This window comes from Myotis davidii, unplaced genomic scaffold (genome assembly GCF_000327345.1).
Source record: "Myotis davidii unplaced genomic scaffold, ASM32734v1 scaffold181, whole genome shotgun sequence".
NCBI lineage: Eukaryota > Metazoa > Chordata > Mammalia > Chiroptera > Vespertilionidae > Myotis > Myotis davidii.
The window spans coordinates 1709302-1727181 of record NW_006291504.1 but is presented as its reverse complement, the minus strand read 5'-3'; the positions used below and the strand labels follow the sequence as shown (position 1 = coordinate 1727181).

The following is a 17880-nucleotide window of genomic DNA, read 5'->3' as shown; positions in this document are numbered from 1 at the left end:
AGGCGGGGAACCTTGGCTTCCTCCATCACTGGAGCAAGCAAGCCTCCTGTTCGCTTCAGCTGCCTGGCTGCCGGACGCCATCTTGGTTGGCAGTTAATTTGCATATCGCCCTGATTAGCCAATGGGAAGTGTGTCGGAGGTACGGTTAATTACCATGTCTGTCTATTATTAGATAGGATGATCTCTAAGATACACCGTTAAGAGGGGAAAAATGACATGTAACTACCTAATGCACGCTACTGTTTCTGGAATAAGAATAGGAGGTTTTATACACAGAGGGCACTTGGTGAAGGACAACCAGACACCAGTAACCCGGCACACAGTGTCTGCTGAGGCAGAGACTGTGCCTTCTGATACCTTCTGATCTGGGTACCATAGGCCTGGACTATCCTTTTTTTAAAAACGAGTTAATTTTCCCAAAGAAACCTGAGACTGAGCTTATTTGACCAAGAACAAGCAGCATATAAATAGTTTTGCAACTCAGATCAAATATTAAAAATAAAACTAAAATAGTAAAAGCCTAGATAGAAATGTGTGTGAACAGAATAGCTGGCTAAATGCGCTAAAGGACTTATTAAATAAAGAAAATACGAGTAATTAGACTTCTAACTCCTCCTACACCTAATCCAGCTCTCTATCAACACAGTTTTGGAAGATGCGCACTGTTCTGCCAGCCCAGGTCAGAGCCCGCTGAGAAGCTCTGGCTTGTAAAGGCAGTCACTGCTCCAGGTGGCCTCGCACACAAACCAAAACATCATGTTAACAACAATTACATGGCCGCTCACCTGCTTCTTCGGATTTAAGGCCTGAATGTTACATGGAAAAGTCAAAATCCTACCTAAAGGTATCCAAAATTAAAAATAAATCACAAGACTTCTAACTTGCTACCTCTCCCAGTTTTAAACATAGTGGGTCCTAACGAACTAAATGTGGATTCAGCAAAACTATTCCTCCCGACTACAACCTGAGAAGCAGTCACATCTTTATTCCTACCTCCCGATCAGTGTGGGTGTGTGGGCACTTGCTGTGGCAGGAAATAGAAGAAGGCCCCATGGCCACCTACCCCCCACTCCCCATCAGCCCTCTATGAACAGTCCTCTTCCGCTCGCTGCCCTTTCACTTCATTGTCTGCCCCTCACCCCACTCACCAAAGCTGCCAACCAACACAACCACTAAGAGGACATGCTCCTAAGGATGCTAATTATTAATTTTAAAAATGAAGTGTTCTGTTATTTTCATTTACTTTCATTACTGCTATTTGTATGATACTTTCCTTTGTTAATGAAAAAAACCTTTGTCGTTAGAAAGTAAAAATATTCTCATATTAACTGCAGAAAACACCCCACCAAAAATTATGGTCATGGGCTGTGGCTGTTAAGAAACAAAACAGTTTAAAGATACCTTTCAGATGAAAAATTCAAGCCAGCAAAAGGGAATTAAATAAGCACCAACGGCCGGAAATATGTCCTAAGTGCCTCTGAACTTAAAATGAGCAAATGGTAAAGGAAACGGCTCATGACCTAAGAAAGCTGACATTATTCCTCAGCCTTTAATTGGCTGTAACATCACTGTCCCTGTCTGTATCGTGTCATAAACACACACATCTATCTGTACAGCTTCCCCAGCAGTGAGGAGAGCTGCCTTAGCCTGTAGACGGCTTTGTTTCTTTCCCCATGTGGCTCCAGGATCACTGTTTCTGAGACCAAGACATGTTTAATACAAAACTCAGGCAAATGCGAGGACACCTTTGCATAAACAGACCTCAGTGCTTTAGCCATGGCACCGAGCCTTGTTCTTCCAGAAAGCTCCGCCAGCAGCCCTCCCGCCCGTTCCAGGACTAAATTTAGCAGCTCTGTTCATCAGAGGCAGCTGCGTGTCAGCGCCAGCCGAGCCCCAGGGCGGCCTGGTAAACACTGAATACAGGTCACGTAGCTCGGCAGCTAACAAACTCTCAGAGCCCGGACTCGGGGGCATTCGGAGCAGTTTTGTCATCAACAATCTAGGATCCCGGGGGCCCCCATGTCGTTTCAGTTGCTAAGCAACCCTGGTGTTAATGTCTTCGAGGAGAAAACCTTACCCGGCATCTGGCCGTTCATCTGGTTCTGCATGTGGGGCGCAGGGGGCCCCCCGCCGACCATCCCATCTGAAGGCATGTTGTGGGCGCGCGGCGGGGGCGGGGCGCCGCTCGGGTTCATGCCGCCCGGGCCCAGAGGCAGATTCTGGGTGGGTGGCTGTGAGAAGACAGGGTAGGAAACGGGAGAAAGTCAGACTCCATACAGTCAAGGTGCATGTGGGATAGCAGTTGCCTATATTATTAATAGGAGCGAAAACAAATGCATTTCAATTTGTTTAAATGCATTTTAGTCATGGGCTTAGTAAAATATTTAATATACTCCCCAAATTTCACAATATCATTAGCATGAATATATCACCTGTCCACCTCAGACCACAAGAACACAATACAAGTATATTTTAGTTCATAAAATCTCAATGATGAAAATAAACATTCGAACATTCTACACAAAAAGAATTTCCATTTATTATGTGTAAGGATCTCTAATGTGTCCATTGCTGTTATTTAAATTGTTTTAAAAATTAAGTATCCTTTCATTATAAATATATTTAGATGTGTTTACTATTAATGATGAATTTTACCTGGAAAAAAAAAACAGTAACCAAAAATTATTAAACAACTAGAAGACCCAAAACGTAAAATACTTTCCGGTGTTCGGAGGGGGAGTGGTTTTGGGGGGAAATGCTTCCAACCGCCCAGGCCGCGCTCAGCACTCAGCCCGCAGGCGGTGCCCCTGCTCCCCGCTCCGAGCATTACCGATGGCCTCCGCGGGGAGAGGCAGCTGCCGCGAAGGACGCCTCTGGCAACCGTCCTAATGAAAGTGTGAAGAAATCACTGCCTGACCTTGAGAGTTCACCAAGGGCGCAGGGAACGCAGAGACCACCTGCCGCCCTCCTGGGGACATTGTGATGGGAAAGCAAATGGTCAGTTTCTCTCCAAACCCCGCTTTGTAAGCAGGGGGACAGGGCGGTACCTTTTCAGGCCGATGGCGGCCTTCCTCCCCTCCTTCTCTGTGCTCCAGGCACAGCGTCTACTCCTGTCACCCGTCACCCACCGCCCCAGCTTCCGACAGCCAGTGAGTGACGGTCTGCACGCCAGACACTTGCACACACCCCACCCCCACCCCCGAACGCTGTTGTGCAGCCCTCACACGGGAGCACCAGCTCTCCACCTTCCGTGACCGTCAGACTCAACACTCACCATCTCAGCCTCTTCACTACCGAATCCAAGTAGAAGGGCGCTTCATTCAGTATTTTCTCTTTAATTCTCATCTTAATTCTTAAAACACTTAATGATCTTGTTCCATTTTTTAAAAAATTACCAAATATCAACTCAGTGTCACATCTTCCTAATTTTGAAGTATCCTTTATCATCCTTCAAATATGGCTGACCTGGACCCTCGCGTGCAAATAAACGTCCTTCCTCCTATTGTCATATCCAATTTCCTATTGAAAATCCATGTTCTCACTCTCAATAGGTATCAGTTTTTCACTTTCCTGTGACAACTCATACAACGTCGGGACTGCAGCTCCCACCATAGTGAGAGAGCTTCTCTCTAGCCCTCCTGCTAACAGAGGTGATCCAGACACACTGACCACAAGGCCCACGAGACAGGAGGCCGGGCCTGCAAACAGGGGAGCCAGCTCAGCTGCAGAATCCCCCGGCCCGGCTCTCCCCGCCCGGCTGTGTAGCGGGAAAGTATGGAGCACCCGTGGGAAGGGGCAAGCCCACTGCACTGAGCGGAAAATATCAGTCTCGGGACCAGAGAGCTGGAGACTAAAGAACCAGAGCGGGGTTCAAGAAAACAGCGATTGGGGAGCACGAGGGCTGAGCAGAGGTCTCAGCGTCTGCCCAGGACGAGGGGGGCAGAGACTGCGGCTGAGGCCCCACCGAGGTAGAAGGCCTCCATAAACAACCCGCGCTCTCTCCTGAGACGTCCAAAAAGCCTTCGCCACAGATTAAGGTCAAACGGAAGTAGATCAACCCTAAACATCGTAGAGGGAACCCTCAAAAGGCTCTAGGGGATCCCCTAATGCTTCACCTACCAAAGAAACTTAACTCTCAGAGGAAAATCGCCAACGGAATCCCTACAACTGTCCATTCGTAATGCCTGGCGTTCAATTAAAAATTACAAGGCATACTAACAACAAGACTAAGTGGCCAACGCCGATTAGGATGCCTATAACAATTTAAAAAACTACAGGAAGTAACAAGTATGAGCAACTGCGGAGAAAACGAAACTCTCATAAATGCCATTGGGATTTACCCAGGGACAGAGCGGTGGGAAACCATTTGGCAATTCCTCACAACGTTAAACAGTCACCAAGTGATCTGGCAATTCTACTCCAGGTATAGATCCAAGAGAACTGAAGAGATACATTCACATAAAACTCGTACACAGTGCTATGGCAGCATTATCCATAATGGCCAAAAAGTAGGGGGGAAATAAATGTCCATCCACTGATGATGGACAGCAGCATGTGCTGCACATACCCACAACGGGACAGTGCTCAGTCACAGCACAAACCTCGGAAACACTCTGCCCAGCGGAAGAAGTCGGGCTCCAAGGGCCACACACTGCGCAGCCGCATCGACATGAAATGCCCAGAACAGGGAAAGCCAGAGACAAAACAGGCTGCAGGCTCGATGCTGGGCACGAGCAGCCACTGACAGCCAGCTCCGGTCCGGGCTGACGGAAACACTTCGGAATTTGGGGTAGGGATGACCGTTGCACAGAACTGTGAGTATACCAAAATCCACTGAATTACATACTTTACAGGGTTAAAGTGACAAATTTAATTTGAGTTTTTAAAAAAGTGAGTAAATGGACAACCGTGAGAAATAAAAACTAGAAAAAGACACACTGGCCATCACATGTTGGAGCTACCGGAGAGACTTCAAAATAACCGTGACTGGTATGTCCAAGAAAACAAACACGGGAGATGGAGAATTTCAGCAAAGTCCTAGGATTCTTCAGAGTCCAACAGAAATTCCAGACCTGAAAAGTATCACTGAGATTAAGAACACAGGAGTTTAGTTTGAGCAAAAGTGAGGATTGGTGAACTGAAAACATACATACAGAAGCACACGACATGCCCAGAGAAAGTAGAAAAAACACAAAAAAAGTGTAAGGACACGTAAAAGATGGTGAAAGGGTCTAATATAATGTACATCCAACTGGAGTTACAGAAGCAGAGAAAATGAAGCGTCCATAATGTGTGAAGAATGGTAACGAATTTTCCAAGGCTAACAACACATGAGTCCCTGGCCAACGTGGGGAGCTCCACAAGCTTCAGCGTGATAAAAACAAATCTAAACCATCAGAGCCAAAGCCCTAAACAACCAAAGTCAACGAGAAACCGTAAAAGCAGCCGGGAAATACAACACATTATCTGAGGGTGACAGCAGTACAACTAACAATCCATTTCTATCAGGAACAACAGACACAAAATAATAACGTGACATCTTTAAAGAAAACACACCCACCCACCTAGAGTTCCACCGAGAAAAACCCTCCAAACCCGAAGATGAAATACGAGCTTCAGACAAAAGCTGCGAACCCCCTGCAGCTGCAGGGAGCGCGTCAGCTAAAGGAAGGTGACCCCAGACGGAAGCACAGACGAGAGGAAGCGACAGGAATGCAGGGGTGAGTGTAAGTTAATATGGATTTTCAAAGCAACCGTAGCAATGACCTGTATGGCTTAACCATTCATATAAATATAAAACATATGACAAGACTAACACAAAAAACAGAGTAAATGAAGTTAAACTGTTACAAGTCTTCTGTATTTCTCGAAGTGTGAAATTTGCCCACGTCGGCCACCACCTCTTCGGCTACCACACGGCACAGCTACCGCTGCCACCGCCTCCCGACTGGACCCTCTCCCCTCCACAGTGAATGCTGCGCACGGCAGTCAGGACAGGCATTAACATCTACCAATTCACTCTTCTGCTCAAAATCCTCCAAGGGTTTCCAACTTCAGAGTCAAACCAAAGCCCTCACCAGATTGGAGGGGAAAAGCCTACAAGGTGGAGCCTGTCGCCTGGCCCGGGTCCAGCTGGTTGGAGCATCATCCCGGGCACACACAGGGATGATTGGGTTGTGGGTTGGATTCCTGGACGGGGCACACACAGGAGGCAACCAACAGATGTTTCTCTCTCTCATCGTTTTTCTCTCTCCCTCCCTCTCCCTAAAATCAGTAAAAACATACCCTCGGGTGAGGATTAAAAAAAAAGATAGGGCCTGTCCACACAACTTCCTCACCGTCATGTTCAGTCACAGGAACCTCCATGTTCTCGAACCCCAGGCCCTGGGCCTCAGGACCTTCCCAGCCCGGTTCCTGCTCCAGACACTCCGCCTCCGGGCTCTGACCAAATGCCCATCCTCAGGGAGGCCCGCCTGACCCCCTACTTCCTGCTGCAACGCCATCCCACCTGCAGCACCCCCCCACCACCACCTCCCTGCCCTGCTTCCCTTCTCGGTAGCTCCTACCATCTAACAAGGCACGCGGCGCGGTTACTCTTATGCCCGCCTTGCTTGTTAGGACATAAAACCAAAGGGAGCAGGAATAGTGTCTGGTTTGTTCACTGATGTCTCAAAAAGTACCTATGACTACTGCCTGTCACATAGTAGAAACTTAGTATTTAGTAAATAAATGAAAAAACTCTCAGTTTAAATGATTTGCCATGAAACTAAAAATTATTCTCACAATAAAATTATTTTAAATGCTTCTTTAAAATATAAAATATCACACTGCAAAATACAACTTTCAGTTTAATAATCATTATCTGTATAGCTATCGTTAATCTAGGTGTCATTAATAAAGCTCCCCACAAGGAGGCACCAAAATGACACATAAACTTAAAAAGCATCAAAATAGGAGAGGTATAGATACAATATTTTCAAGTATTTTACACAAATGGAAGCCTGGATTAGTCAACCAAGAACGGCTGCAAAAGCCCATCAGCGTTCCCTCTGCCTCACTTGCCCGTCCAAAGTCGGCCTCCCAAAGATGAGCGCTATGCGTATGTGACGCATTGGGGACCATCTCCCAGACTTCTCCCGCATCCCCACCGAAATGTCAGGGCGCCATGGGTGGCCTTGCATCTACTCAGGCTTTCAACCAGCTCACTTCCTCAGGTCACCGTCTCATCCACGCCCTGTGTTTCCTCCCCTACTCCCCAAAGCGCTAAGACAGCAGCCAGCCCCGCTGTACACCTGACCAGCTGAACTTCCCTAACTGATCATCACCCACTTGTTTTCACAGCGTGGTTTTCCAAATTTCCTAAGAAACTAGGGTCCAAGATGATTCACCTACTAACAACACTTTCCAGGGTTTAGTGACAGGTTCCCCATAAATCCAAACTTTCTTTTATGAACAGCAAACATTGCCACGATAACAAGTCCACACTGAACTACCCGGCTCCGGCCCTGGCTGGGTGGCTCAGTCGGCTGGAGCATTGTCCCGCAAACCCACAGAGGTGGCAGGTTCGATCCAAGGCAGGCACATCTCTACACTGCAGCGTCGATCCCCAGGCGGGGAGCATATGCGAGGCCACCGGTCCATGTTTCTCGCTCACACAGATAGACACCTGTCTGTCTGTCTGTCTCTCTCCCCCCCACCCCCTTCCTCTCTTTCTGAAAATCAATAAAAACACATCCTCAGGTGATGGATTCAAAAACACTTCCTTGGCTCTGAAATACTATGATGATGCTAATCACCAAACAGTCGCTCCAGATCCATATAATCTTAAAGAAAAGGAAGTGCCTTCTTCCCAGACCAGGAGAATTCTCTGGACTATGCTTCCAGAACATAAAAAATAAAAACCAACAACGAACCCACTCCTGAAGCATGGGGAGATAGACACTAAGCCTTCCTAAAGATAGCGCTAGCACCATCCGTTAAAAACAGGAAGAGGTAATGGTTAATGTTGAATGTATTTTTATATTTACACCAATCTGGCTAAATTACAAAAGTAACGTGTAGTCATTAAAAAAACAGAAAAAAAATGAAAATGGGAGCCACTGCTAAAAGCTTCATATCACCCCTCCAGGAAGGTCTGACAACTCGTGTGTGTGTGTGTATGTGTGTGTGTGTGTGTGTGTGTTTAGTTTTTGACAGTGTGGTCACACTCCTCTGTGATTTCTTTTATTCTACTGTAGGCATTACTCTTCATCTGTACATAATTCAACTTCATTCAAAAGTATAGAATTCAGGGGGGCGGGGAAAAATATAGAATTCAACTGTATAAGCTATAACAGTTTTAACCCACCCTCAAAACTTGGTCCTGGTCTGTTTTTCCCTACTATAAACAATGTTTAAATTAACAGCCTGTACAAATACTTTTCTGTACTTATCCTATGCAAATCAGAGTGAATTCCTTCACTTCCAACACTGGGTCCATCTTCCTGCTCCACAGCAAGAAGTGCTGCTCCGCTGGAGGGGAGCAGATGCGTGATTTCCAGAAACGAGAGGCGATCTTTAGGCTCCCTGGGGCAGAGGCTGCTTTCACTCATCTCATACAGTCTGCAAGCACAAGTTCACAACCACACACAGACACACGCGTGCAAACACACACACTAACAGTTACACTCCACATAGGAAGAGGTATCCGATCTCCTTACACCTCTGGACTCAACTAGACAGTCTTCTGCATTTCATATGTACTGCCCAGCAGACAGTTAACATGACTTTTTATAGAACTGTGACAAGATCAGACAGGCTACAATACTGGCAAAACACCACCTGTAATATATGAATCAGAGAAGTGTGCCCCATAAATCAATTCCCTACAAAACACAGGTCTACCGCCCTGTAAAAGTTCCCACCATTCACAGACCTGACCACTTTTTCTGTGTTTCAAATGTACTCACATATACAGTATTCTAAAATACCATGTATTGCACCGTGTTGTCTTTAATCTCATTTATAAACCTTACAGGCATATTAGATTTTATTTTACATTTTTGAAAGAATCAAATCAGTATCTTCTTTAGTATTCTCCTTTTTCTCAACAAAGCCTTCCTTATCTCAATATAAGATAGTTGATGTGGTAATTCATACGACAGGGTGGGGCAGAAGTAGGCATATAGGTGTTTCTATGATAAATAACACAATAACTAATAAGTAATGACAGAAGAATACACTGTGTTTCATGTATTCACAACTGCAAACCTACTTTTGACCATTGCTGTATCTATATTGGCTTTGATATGCATAAAAAGCAGGTAGAAGATAGAGATGACAGTAGAAATCTGTAAGACCTTTTTGTAGATTTTGAAGTTCTAACCGAATCAAAATATTACGTATGCTAAAAGTTAAGTTAAAATTTATAAATGAAAAAAAATGATGACTGCAATACATTGTGCTCATCTTCAAGGCGCGCACAGGAAGCTGTGCCCTCCCTGCACTGGATCGCACCTGTGAGCAGCGAACTCTGCACCAAACTTCAGCCTCTGACGCACCGACGCGCCCAGCACGGTCACGGCCTGAGGACTGACTAGCTCTGTGCCCACTGAAGCCTGTGCAACAAGAGGTAGCCAGGTGCTGCCCACAGTGCTCAGAACGTCAAGTGCAGGCAGCGTCGCCAAAAACGCATTTAGAAAATAAAAATATACAGCTTACTATAAATCAATTTTATTAATAGCACAGACTTTAATTTGTTGTACAGAACATCTACTGAACAAAACTATCTTTAATAAATTTAAATTGTAATAAGTACGTATATCTGGTTAAATTAGGGATTTTTAAAACTTATACTCGTAATGAATTAAGTGAAAGCCAGATAAGCAATTCCATCAGCTTTCAGCTTTGTTTCACGGTGAAGAGACATGTTTATACACTCAACCTCAGTGAATGGCGTTACGTCAGTCAAGTTTCAAAACTGACCCTCCCGCCGTATTCAGTTTCAGTGACTGGAAATCACCGTATTACTGACTGCCACAGACAGCAGTTAAAGGAAGAAAAGGTCATTTTGCTTAAGAATGTACTTGAGGAAGCAGTAAAAATTACTCATTTATTTAGTGCTCCATGTCCATTAAACATTCTGTGTGACAGTGACGAAGTAACAGCCACCTGTGTTGCACATCAGAGTGAGGTGGGAGCGCAATGAGCGTGGCCTGCCAACCCAAGTCGTTTTCGTGGACCGGCACCTTCCCAGCATCTGCAGCCAAGGATCAGCTGGCTTTTCAAGCAAGAGCTGGGAATCTGGCAAACTTCTGGCAAACTACTGTCTTGAGCTCAAGTTCCCTAACATTAGAGACTTTTCTGATGAGACGGCGGTAACATGGTGATTTACCAAATGTGGTTTTGGGTATCATATAATGAAATATGTCCCTGTTTAGAGAAGTGCATACTCAGTGACCTTCTATTTTCTGAATGACCAAAGCATGATGTCACAAAATCGTGCATGAGTAAAAGACCCATCCAAAATGCAAGACAGACCAATGAACTTGAATGTATCAGTAAGATACGATTTTAGATTTCATACTTCAATTAACCTTAAAAAACACATCTTTGGGGATCTGCTATACTATCAGATTATTCACAACAATCTGAAAAGCTATTAAAACATTCTTCCCGCCAAAACCGGTTTGGCTCAGTGGATAGAGTGTCGGCCTGCGGACTGAAAGGTCCCGGGTTCGATTCCGGTCAAGGGCATGTACCTTGGTTGCGGGCACATCCCCAGTGGGGAGTGTGCAGGAGGCAGCTGATCGATGTTTCTCTCTCATCGATGTTTCTAACTCTCTATCTCTCTCCCTTCCTCTCTGTAAAAAATCAATAAAATATATTTTTAAAAAACAAAAAAAACATTCTTCCCTTTCCTAACTCCATCCGTGTAAGACTAGATCTTACTCTACTTCAACTTAAACATAGTAAGCTAGATTAAATCCAGAAGTAGACATAACAATACAGCTGTTTTCTATTAAGCCAAACATTTAAAGGAAATTTGCAAGATTACTATAAACAATGTCATTCACATTTCACTAAATTTGTTCTCAAGATATAGTTCAATTTTCCTTTAAAGAATTTTATATTAACACGCAATAGGTTTATAATTGTTCATTTTATATTGTCCATTTTAAGTGAATATTTATATAGTCTACGTAAAGCTCTGTTATCCTCAATAATTTTTAAATGTAAAGGGGTTCTGAAAACAAAAAGTCCTGAGAAATGCTGCAACAGAGAAATATCAAAACAAAAAGATCCTTTAAAAAGACTTGAAAAAAATGTGATAAACACCAGGCAAGAGAGATAAAAAATATATTTTAAAAGAGAAGGTACAAATAAACTGTTGAAACAAAAAAGGAAAATATCGCTATATATGCTGAGGACATTAAATAACATTATTTCATAAACTTTATGCCAACAAATTTGAAAAGTTAGATAAAATGTTCAAAAACACTATAAAAATAGGCAACTCATAAAACACAGAAGTATATAAATTATCCTAAAACAACGAAGGAAATTAAGTAAAAGCCTTGTCACAAAGAAAAGCCAGATGGCTTCTCAAAGAATTACACGATCATTTAAGAAACTGCAGCTCTATTATGCAAATTATTCCAGATTAGGAAATTCTCCAGCTCAGCTTATGAAGCTAGCATAACCTCACAAAAAAGACCAAAGGCTCTTTAAGAAAAAAAAAAATTAAGGGTCAATTGCACTAATGAACAAAGACATAAAAATTTTGATCAAAATGTTAACTAAATACTGCAAATTTTTAAGACCAAGACCAGAGAAAAAGTATGTTAATTACAAGAAATCAAGATTGACCATTAAAAAGTAAATTAATGTAGTTCACTCATTAACAGATGAAAGAAAAACTTATGATCTCATTAGATGCAATAGAAAGTATTTAAACATAATTTAACATTCATTCAAGATATTAACTCTTAACAGAAACAAAAGGGAACTTCCTTAACCTGATGAAACATTATCTACCAAACACTACAGCGCACATCGCACTTCCTGTCACCCAGGGCCAGCTCCCTGTGGTCAGCCACAGACCAGGAGTCCTCTCTCCCCACGGCTACTCGGAAGGCATGGAGGTCCTAGCCAGAGGAGCAAGTCAAGAGAGAGAAATAAAGGGTGTAAGGATTGGAAGAAAGAAGCAAAACCAATTATTCATAAATAATATGGTCGTGAGTACAGAAAACTGAAAGTATCTACAGAAAAATTACTAGAAACAAGGGTTGAACAAGACTGTGAAATTCAAATCAACTGCATTCCCAGGTAAACAGCAATCAGAGAAAATAAAACTTAAAACACAAAGACTCTATTTAACTGCCTCAAAGAAAAAAAACATGAAGAGAGATGTGCAAATCCTCTGCAGGAAAATCATAAAACTTCATTGGTGGATATTAAAGGACTAAATAAGTGAAAATATAGACAATGATCGTGATTTGAAAGACTCGCTATTGTAAAAATACCCATTCACCCCCACCTGACTTAGAGGCCAGGGAATGTCCAGGTCACGTTGAGGATTATGTTGGACGTGCTGAAATGTAAGTGTACATGGAAGCACAAAGCAGTAATAGCCAAGTTATTCTGAAAAAAATAAGGAATGAGTAAAGAACTTCTCTAATACATGAAGACTTACTAGACTTGTCAAGTGTGCTAAGACTGTGGAATTCATAAAAACAGACCAATGAAACAGGAGAGAGAGATCAGACAGACGTATGTGGACGCCTGCTATTCACGATACAGACGGCATGACAAATGAAGGAAAGATACTTTCGTTTGTCCAGTAGATAATGCTGGGACAGAGAACTATCCATGTGGAAACAAAGTGGAACCTATTCCTCACACAGTTATTAACAAAAACAAATTCCACTCAGCTGGTCAAATTCATGTCAATCATCACACAAAGAACTATTTCAGATTCAAAACAAAATTTACTAATTATATACCCTTAGTAGGATACATCTTAAGGAGAAGCATCTTACAGTTAGTGGTAAACTTGGTAGTGTTATATTAGAGTTATTTTTTACTGATAGTAGTATATAGCAAACCAACAACTACTATAATGTCATAAGGTACCAAGATTTTTAGAGTAAGATGAAAGAGATACTAACACATAATATCAAAGCTAAGTAAAAAAACCTTCCCTGAAGGGGAAATATCACTAATCCAGTATTTTATTTCTTTTTCTAAAAAAAAATGTGTTTCCTAGTTCTGTCCACTGAAAACACCTAAGAAACAATGAAAATGCAGCAATAATGAATGCCCCAAACATACAAATTGTGGTCTCTAAATATCAATTCCCACTGAAAAAGGACTCGGAAAACAGCGTAGACAGAACAGTTCTGGGACAAACATATAATCAATCTGATCTCTCCCTCAATCCTCAAATCCTCAAAGCAGAGTCGCCACAAGATACTGCGACCACCGCAGGACACAGGAGCCACTGAAGGGGCTCCCACCACCACAGACGCCAGACCCTGAGGATCAGAGAGTGACTGCAATGGATTTAAACACATTAAAAATACAAAACCCTGTAAGTTCAGACTTCCCGTTACCAAAAATGGAACAGCCAACCACGTTCCTCCTGATGCAGGCAAACCACAGCACCACCAATGAGCCACAGAACTAACCTGCCTCTCCGAAGCTCTCATTATTAGTTTATAGGAAAGAAGGTGCCATGGGCAGAACATGCGCTAGGACCATGAAGGTCAAATCAGCCAAGTCCAGAATGTGAGCAATTCTACACACTGTATGACCCAGTTTGTTCAACAAATAAATGGAGAACAGAAAAGACACCTGATACAGACGGAGTGACACTTAAGACGCATCAATCGATGCGACATGTGGACGTTGTTTGGATTCTGTGGCGAACAATCATGAAGACATCAGTGGATTTTTCAAGTAACTAGTGAAAATCGTAGACTGCGGGTATTACAGGACATTAGGAACCGTTGGTTACTTTTGTTGGGTGGGAAATAGTCCTTATCTGATATAAAGAGGCAGACTGAAGTACTTACAAGTAAACTTATGAGACACCTGGGTTTGCTCTGAAATACTACAGACTTATTCATAAGTTAGTTGTGTGATCACATATGAAAATGAATAACGACACAGGCAGACGGACAGGTGTGTGGGTGAATGGGTGGATGAACAGGACGTCCTCGGGCGGGATCAGTTCCAGGTGAATTAAATCAAACCCGAAGGCAAACATCCAACCCTTAGGTCACCGAGGTAAACAGCTTCCTGTCTGGGGGGCGGGGCCGGGTTTAAACAAACCCCAGAAGTCACTGCACAAACTGTGCCGCACACGGGCCTGTGCGGCGCCTGTGCCGTCGGAGGGACTCACCGCGGGCAGCAGAGACTGCATGTTTTGGTTCGAGTCTGCGATCGTGGCCAGGTAGACCAAGTTCGTGTGCAGCATCTGCTGGTACCTATGAAAACAAGACAAGTATCAGTATACACTAACTCTCCCTACCTGCCTGGATACGAACAGCATCGAAATCATTTCTCAAGGCTAACAAGAGACGTATTACCTGGACATCAATAGCATTTCATTTTTTCCTAGTTCCTCTGCAAAATAATCCCGCTAACTACCCTTGGAGATGAGAAATTCAGAGGTGCCCTGTGCTTGATGTTGTTATAGTGAATTTTATGTAGTTCCCTGTCTCACTCAATCCTCAAACCAGCTCTACCGAGTAAAAGTTCTTCTTTTCGCCATTTTGCAGAGGAAACAAGTGAGGGAGCGGCCTGCAGGAGACTGCACAGCGGAGGCAATGAAGCATCGAGGCCGCGCTGCCTCCCTCACAGCACACGCTGCTCTGAGAGGTCTGGAATGAAGGTCACGGGAACTGTGTGCTTATTCCCTCCGTCAGCTCCATGTTGTCAAAACTGCGACCCCGCGAGCAGCCACCAGGCTCTGCTCAGGAGCAGCGAAGGCGGGACCACTCTTCCTTCTCCCGCAGCGGCAGTGACTGCGTGTTGCCGGCTGCGGCTACTGCCCACCTCCCCAGACCACGACTAGGCGTTTCCAGGCACACACTGAAATGTGACCATCCAAAATGATGTTATTTTAGAATAAATGCACAATGGACTTCAAAGACTTAATATGAAGCGAAGGAATGTGAACTAGCCCTAATCGGTTTGGCTCGGCGGATGGAGCATTTGCAGCCTGGGTTCGATTCCGGTCAAGGGCATGTGCCTGGGTTGCGGGTTTGATCCCCAGTAGGGAGTGTGCAGGAGGCGGATGATCAATGTTTGTCTCTCATAAAAAAAAACACCCACAGTATCTCATTAATATTTTTATAGATTATATATTGAAGTGACAGTTTTGAAATGAGTTAAATAAAATACATTATTTAAATTAATTTCTCCTGTTTCTTCTTGTTTAATGTGTCTACTAGCAAATGTAGAAGTGCATATGTGGCTCACAATGCATTTCTACCAGATGGTGTTGTTCTAGACCAGTGATGGCGAACCTATGACACGTGTGTGAGAGGTGACACGCGAACTCATTTTTTTGGTTGATTTTTCTTTGTTAAATGGCATTTAAATATATAAAATAAATATCAAAAATGTAAGTCTTTGTTTTACTATCGTTGCAAATATCAAAAAATTTCTATATGTGACACGGCACCAGAGTTAAGTTAGGGTTTTTCAAAATGCTGACACGCCGAGCTCAAAAGGTTCGCCATCACAGCTCTAGACGTTTGATAACACATTCAACTTGTTCCATTCCAGCACTCTCCTAAGGAATACTGTTTACTTCCGATATAACACTTCCAACTGGGTTCTTGGAGGGATGACCAGTTCTCTATGTATGAGGCCTGCCCTCTGCTTCCTCCATCACACATACGGCTGTAACTAAGGGTCCCGTGTTCGTGAAGGCGTAACTTTTCCACAAATCAGACCACACACAGATGTGAAGTCCTTATGCTATGGTGCAGGGTAAGGAGCGTGAGAAAATTAGCACCCAGTGCCTTCCCGAGCACAAATTTTCACACAAAACTGTGTCCACTGATGCTCATCCTAGCATTACTCACAGTAGCCAAGGAGTGAAAACAACCCACACGTCTATCCCTGATGGATAAAAGTGGCATAGCTCTTGACAAGGAAAGATTGTTAGCAATGAAAAGGAAGTACTGATTCATGCTTCTACAGGATGAATCTGGAAAACGTGCTAGGTGAAATTAGTCCGTCAAAAATACCCCACGATATATGAATCCATTTAAATGAAATGGCCCCACCAGGCAGATCTACACAGACAGAACGGTTAGTGGTTGTCAGGGGTAAGAAATTAGGGGTTGGAAACAGGAGTGACTGCTAATGTGTAAAAGGGTTCTGTTGGGGATAATGAAAATGTTCTGAAATTGATTAAAGTGATAGTAGTACAACCCTATGAATATTCTAAGAACCTTAAATTACACACTTTAAAATGGGTGAATTGTATGGTATGTGAATTAGATCTCAATAAAGCTGTTATTAAAAAGAAAAGTAAACCAACGCAGAAAAATACAAATTTTTTAAATTTCAAATCCATCTTACTGAGAACACTCGGAGGTCTTCCCTTTATTCTGATAGTCCATTATACACTGAATGAGATGGTTGTTTTCATCCAACATCTGAAATAAAACCAGAAAAAGTTTATTGTACATCTCGTGTATCAAGTAAAAAAGTTTTAAAATCCTTCAGATTTCTAGAAATGTCTATCTACACAGGACCTGAATCCACTCGGGTCTTTTAAACCTTATTTCACACCTCGGGCATAAGGTCATGCTTCACCAACAATTTTTAATAACTCCATTCCAATTATTCTCCCCGCGTTATTACCTGCAGCTGAGAAGGGAATACTGAACTACCTCTGCTAAATGTCATGACAGCACAGCCTGTTCAGACTACAAGCTGAGTCCACGTTGGCTCCGTATCATTCCAACGCTTTTCAGTAGTTATAAAAGTTTCCTTATCCAGAGCGAAGCAAACACAGGAAAACTCCGCCCAGGAGGCCTGAGGAGCTGCTAGCTGCTAGCTTCACACATCATGGTTTTGTGATTCTCCAAAGATGAAATCCAATACAATTTCTGTGTATGCGTAACATGTACTGCTGACTTTGTGAGCTTACCTTACAATGAAGTTGTCCCAAAAGTTTAAAAACAAAAGCATAACCATTTATATCTTTCTCTCCTCTTATAACAAAGCAGTTCTGGCTTTAAGGGTTAAATAATTCATCCCAGCAAACTGGCCCCAAGGAAAGGGCCGTGGTGCAGCAAAAGGCCAGTTAATTCCGGCGCACATTCCGCAGTTCGCCGTGTGGACGCTGTACTGTGTGTGCCCCACCAGCCAAGTCTCCTCTGCGATCCTGTGCACACCCCTGAAGCTGTCAGCCTCTCAGATTGATCTGTAAGATCCAGGGGCTGGGGTAACTGCTTCTCCGGTACCTGCCCACCCGTCCACGAAAGCGCCAAGGAGAAAAGGCCGTAATGTAGTTAGTGCAACTCTTTTCATGGAAAACGAGATCCATGTAACACTAACTGTGACTTTTCTTTCTGAATGTGAACCATAATCTTCACTTGCTGGAAAGAAAAAAATATATATATATATATTGACATTCCTCTCTGAAAAGTGCAGTTTTTTCTTTGAATGGCAAAAATATACCCTTACAATGCACTAGTCCAACCGAACAATTTCACAACATTATCTTCTCAGCAGATTCCTCCACTAACAAACTTGGTTAGAATGTCTGTCTCATATTTAAAATCAATCTCTCACCCTACAGAACTGGGGCACTTAATCTGGAATCCACTTCTTCCTTCTCAGCTGAGGATGAAAACTAAGGGACCAGCATCCCCC

The 17880-nt window shown here is 43.3% G+C and overlaps 1 protein-coding gene across 3 annotated transcripts in view; it reads right to left on the bottom strand.

The window, feature by feature from the left end:
- SS18 (synovial sarcoma translocation, chromosome 18) overlaps positions 1–16655 on the bottom strand; it is a 32552-nt gene extending 15897 nt beyond the window's left edge. For all 3 annotated transcript variants that reach the window (XM_006764874.2, XM_006764875.2, XM_015564680.1), the window contains exons 1-3: positions 16579–16655; positions 14384–14468; positions 2078–2231 (exon numbers count right to left, since the gene is read on the bottom strand). In XM_006764874.2, coding sequence (XP_006764937.1) covers positions 2078–2231; positions 14384–14468; positions 16579–16655 — 316 coding nt within the window. The remainder of the gene's footprint in view (positions 1–2077; positions 2232–14383; positions 14469–16578) is intronic.
- Between the last annotated feature and the right edge of the window lie 1225 nt (positions 16656–17880).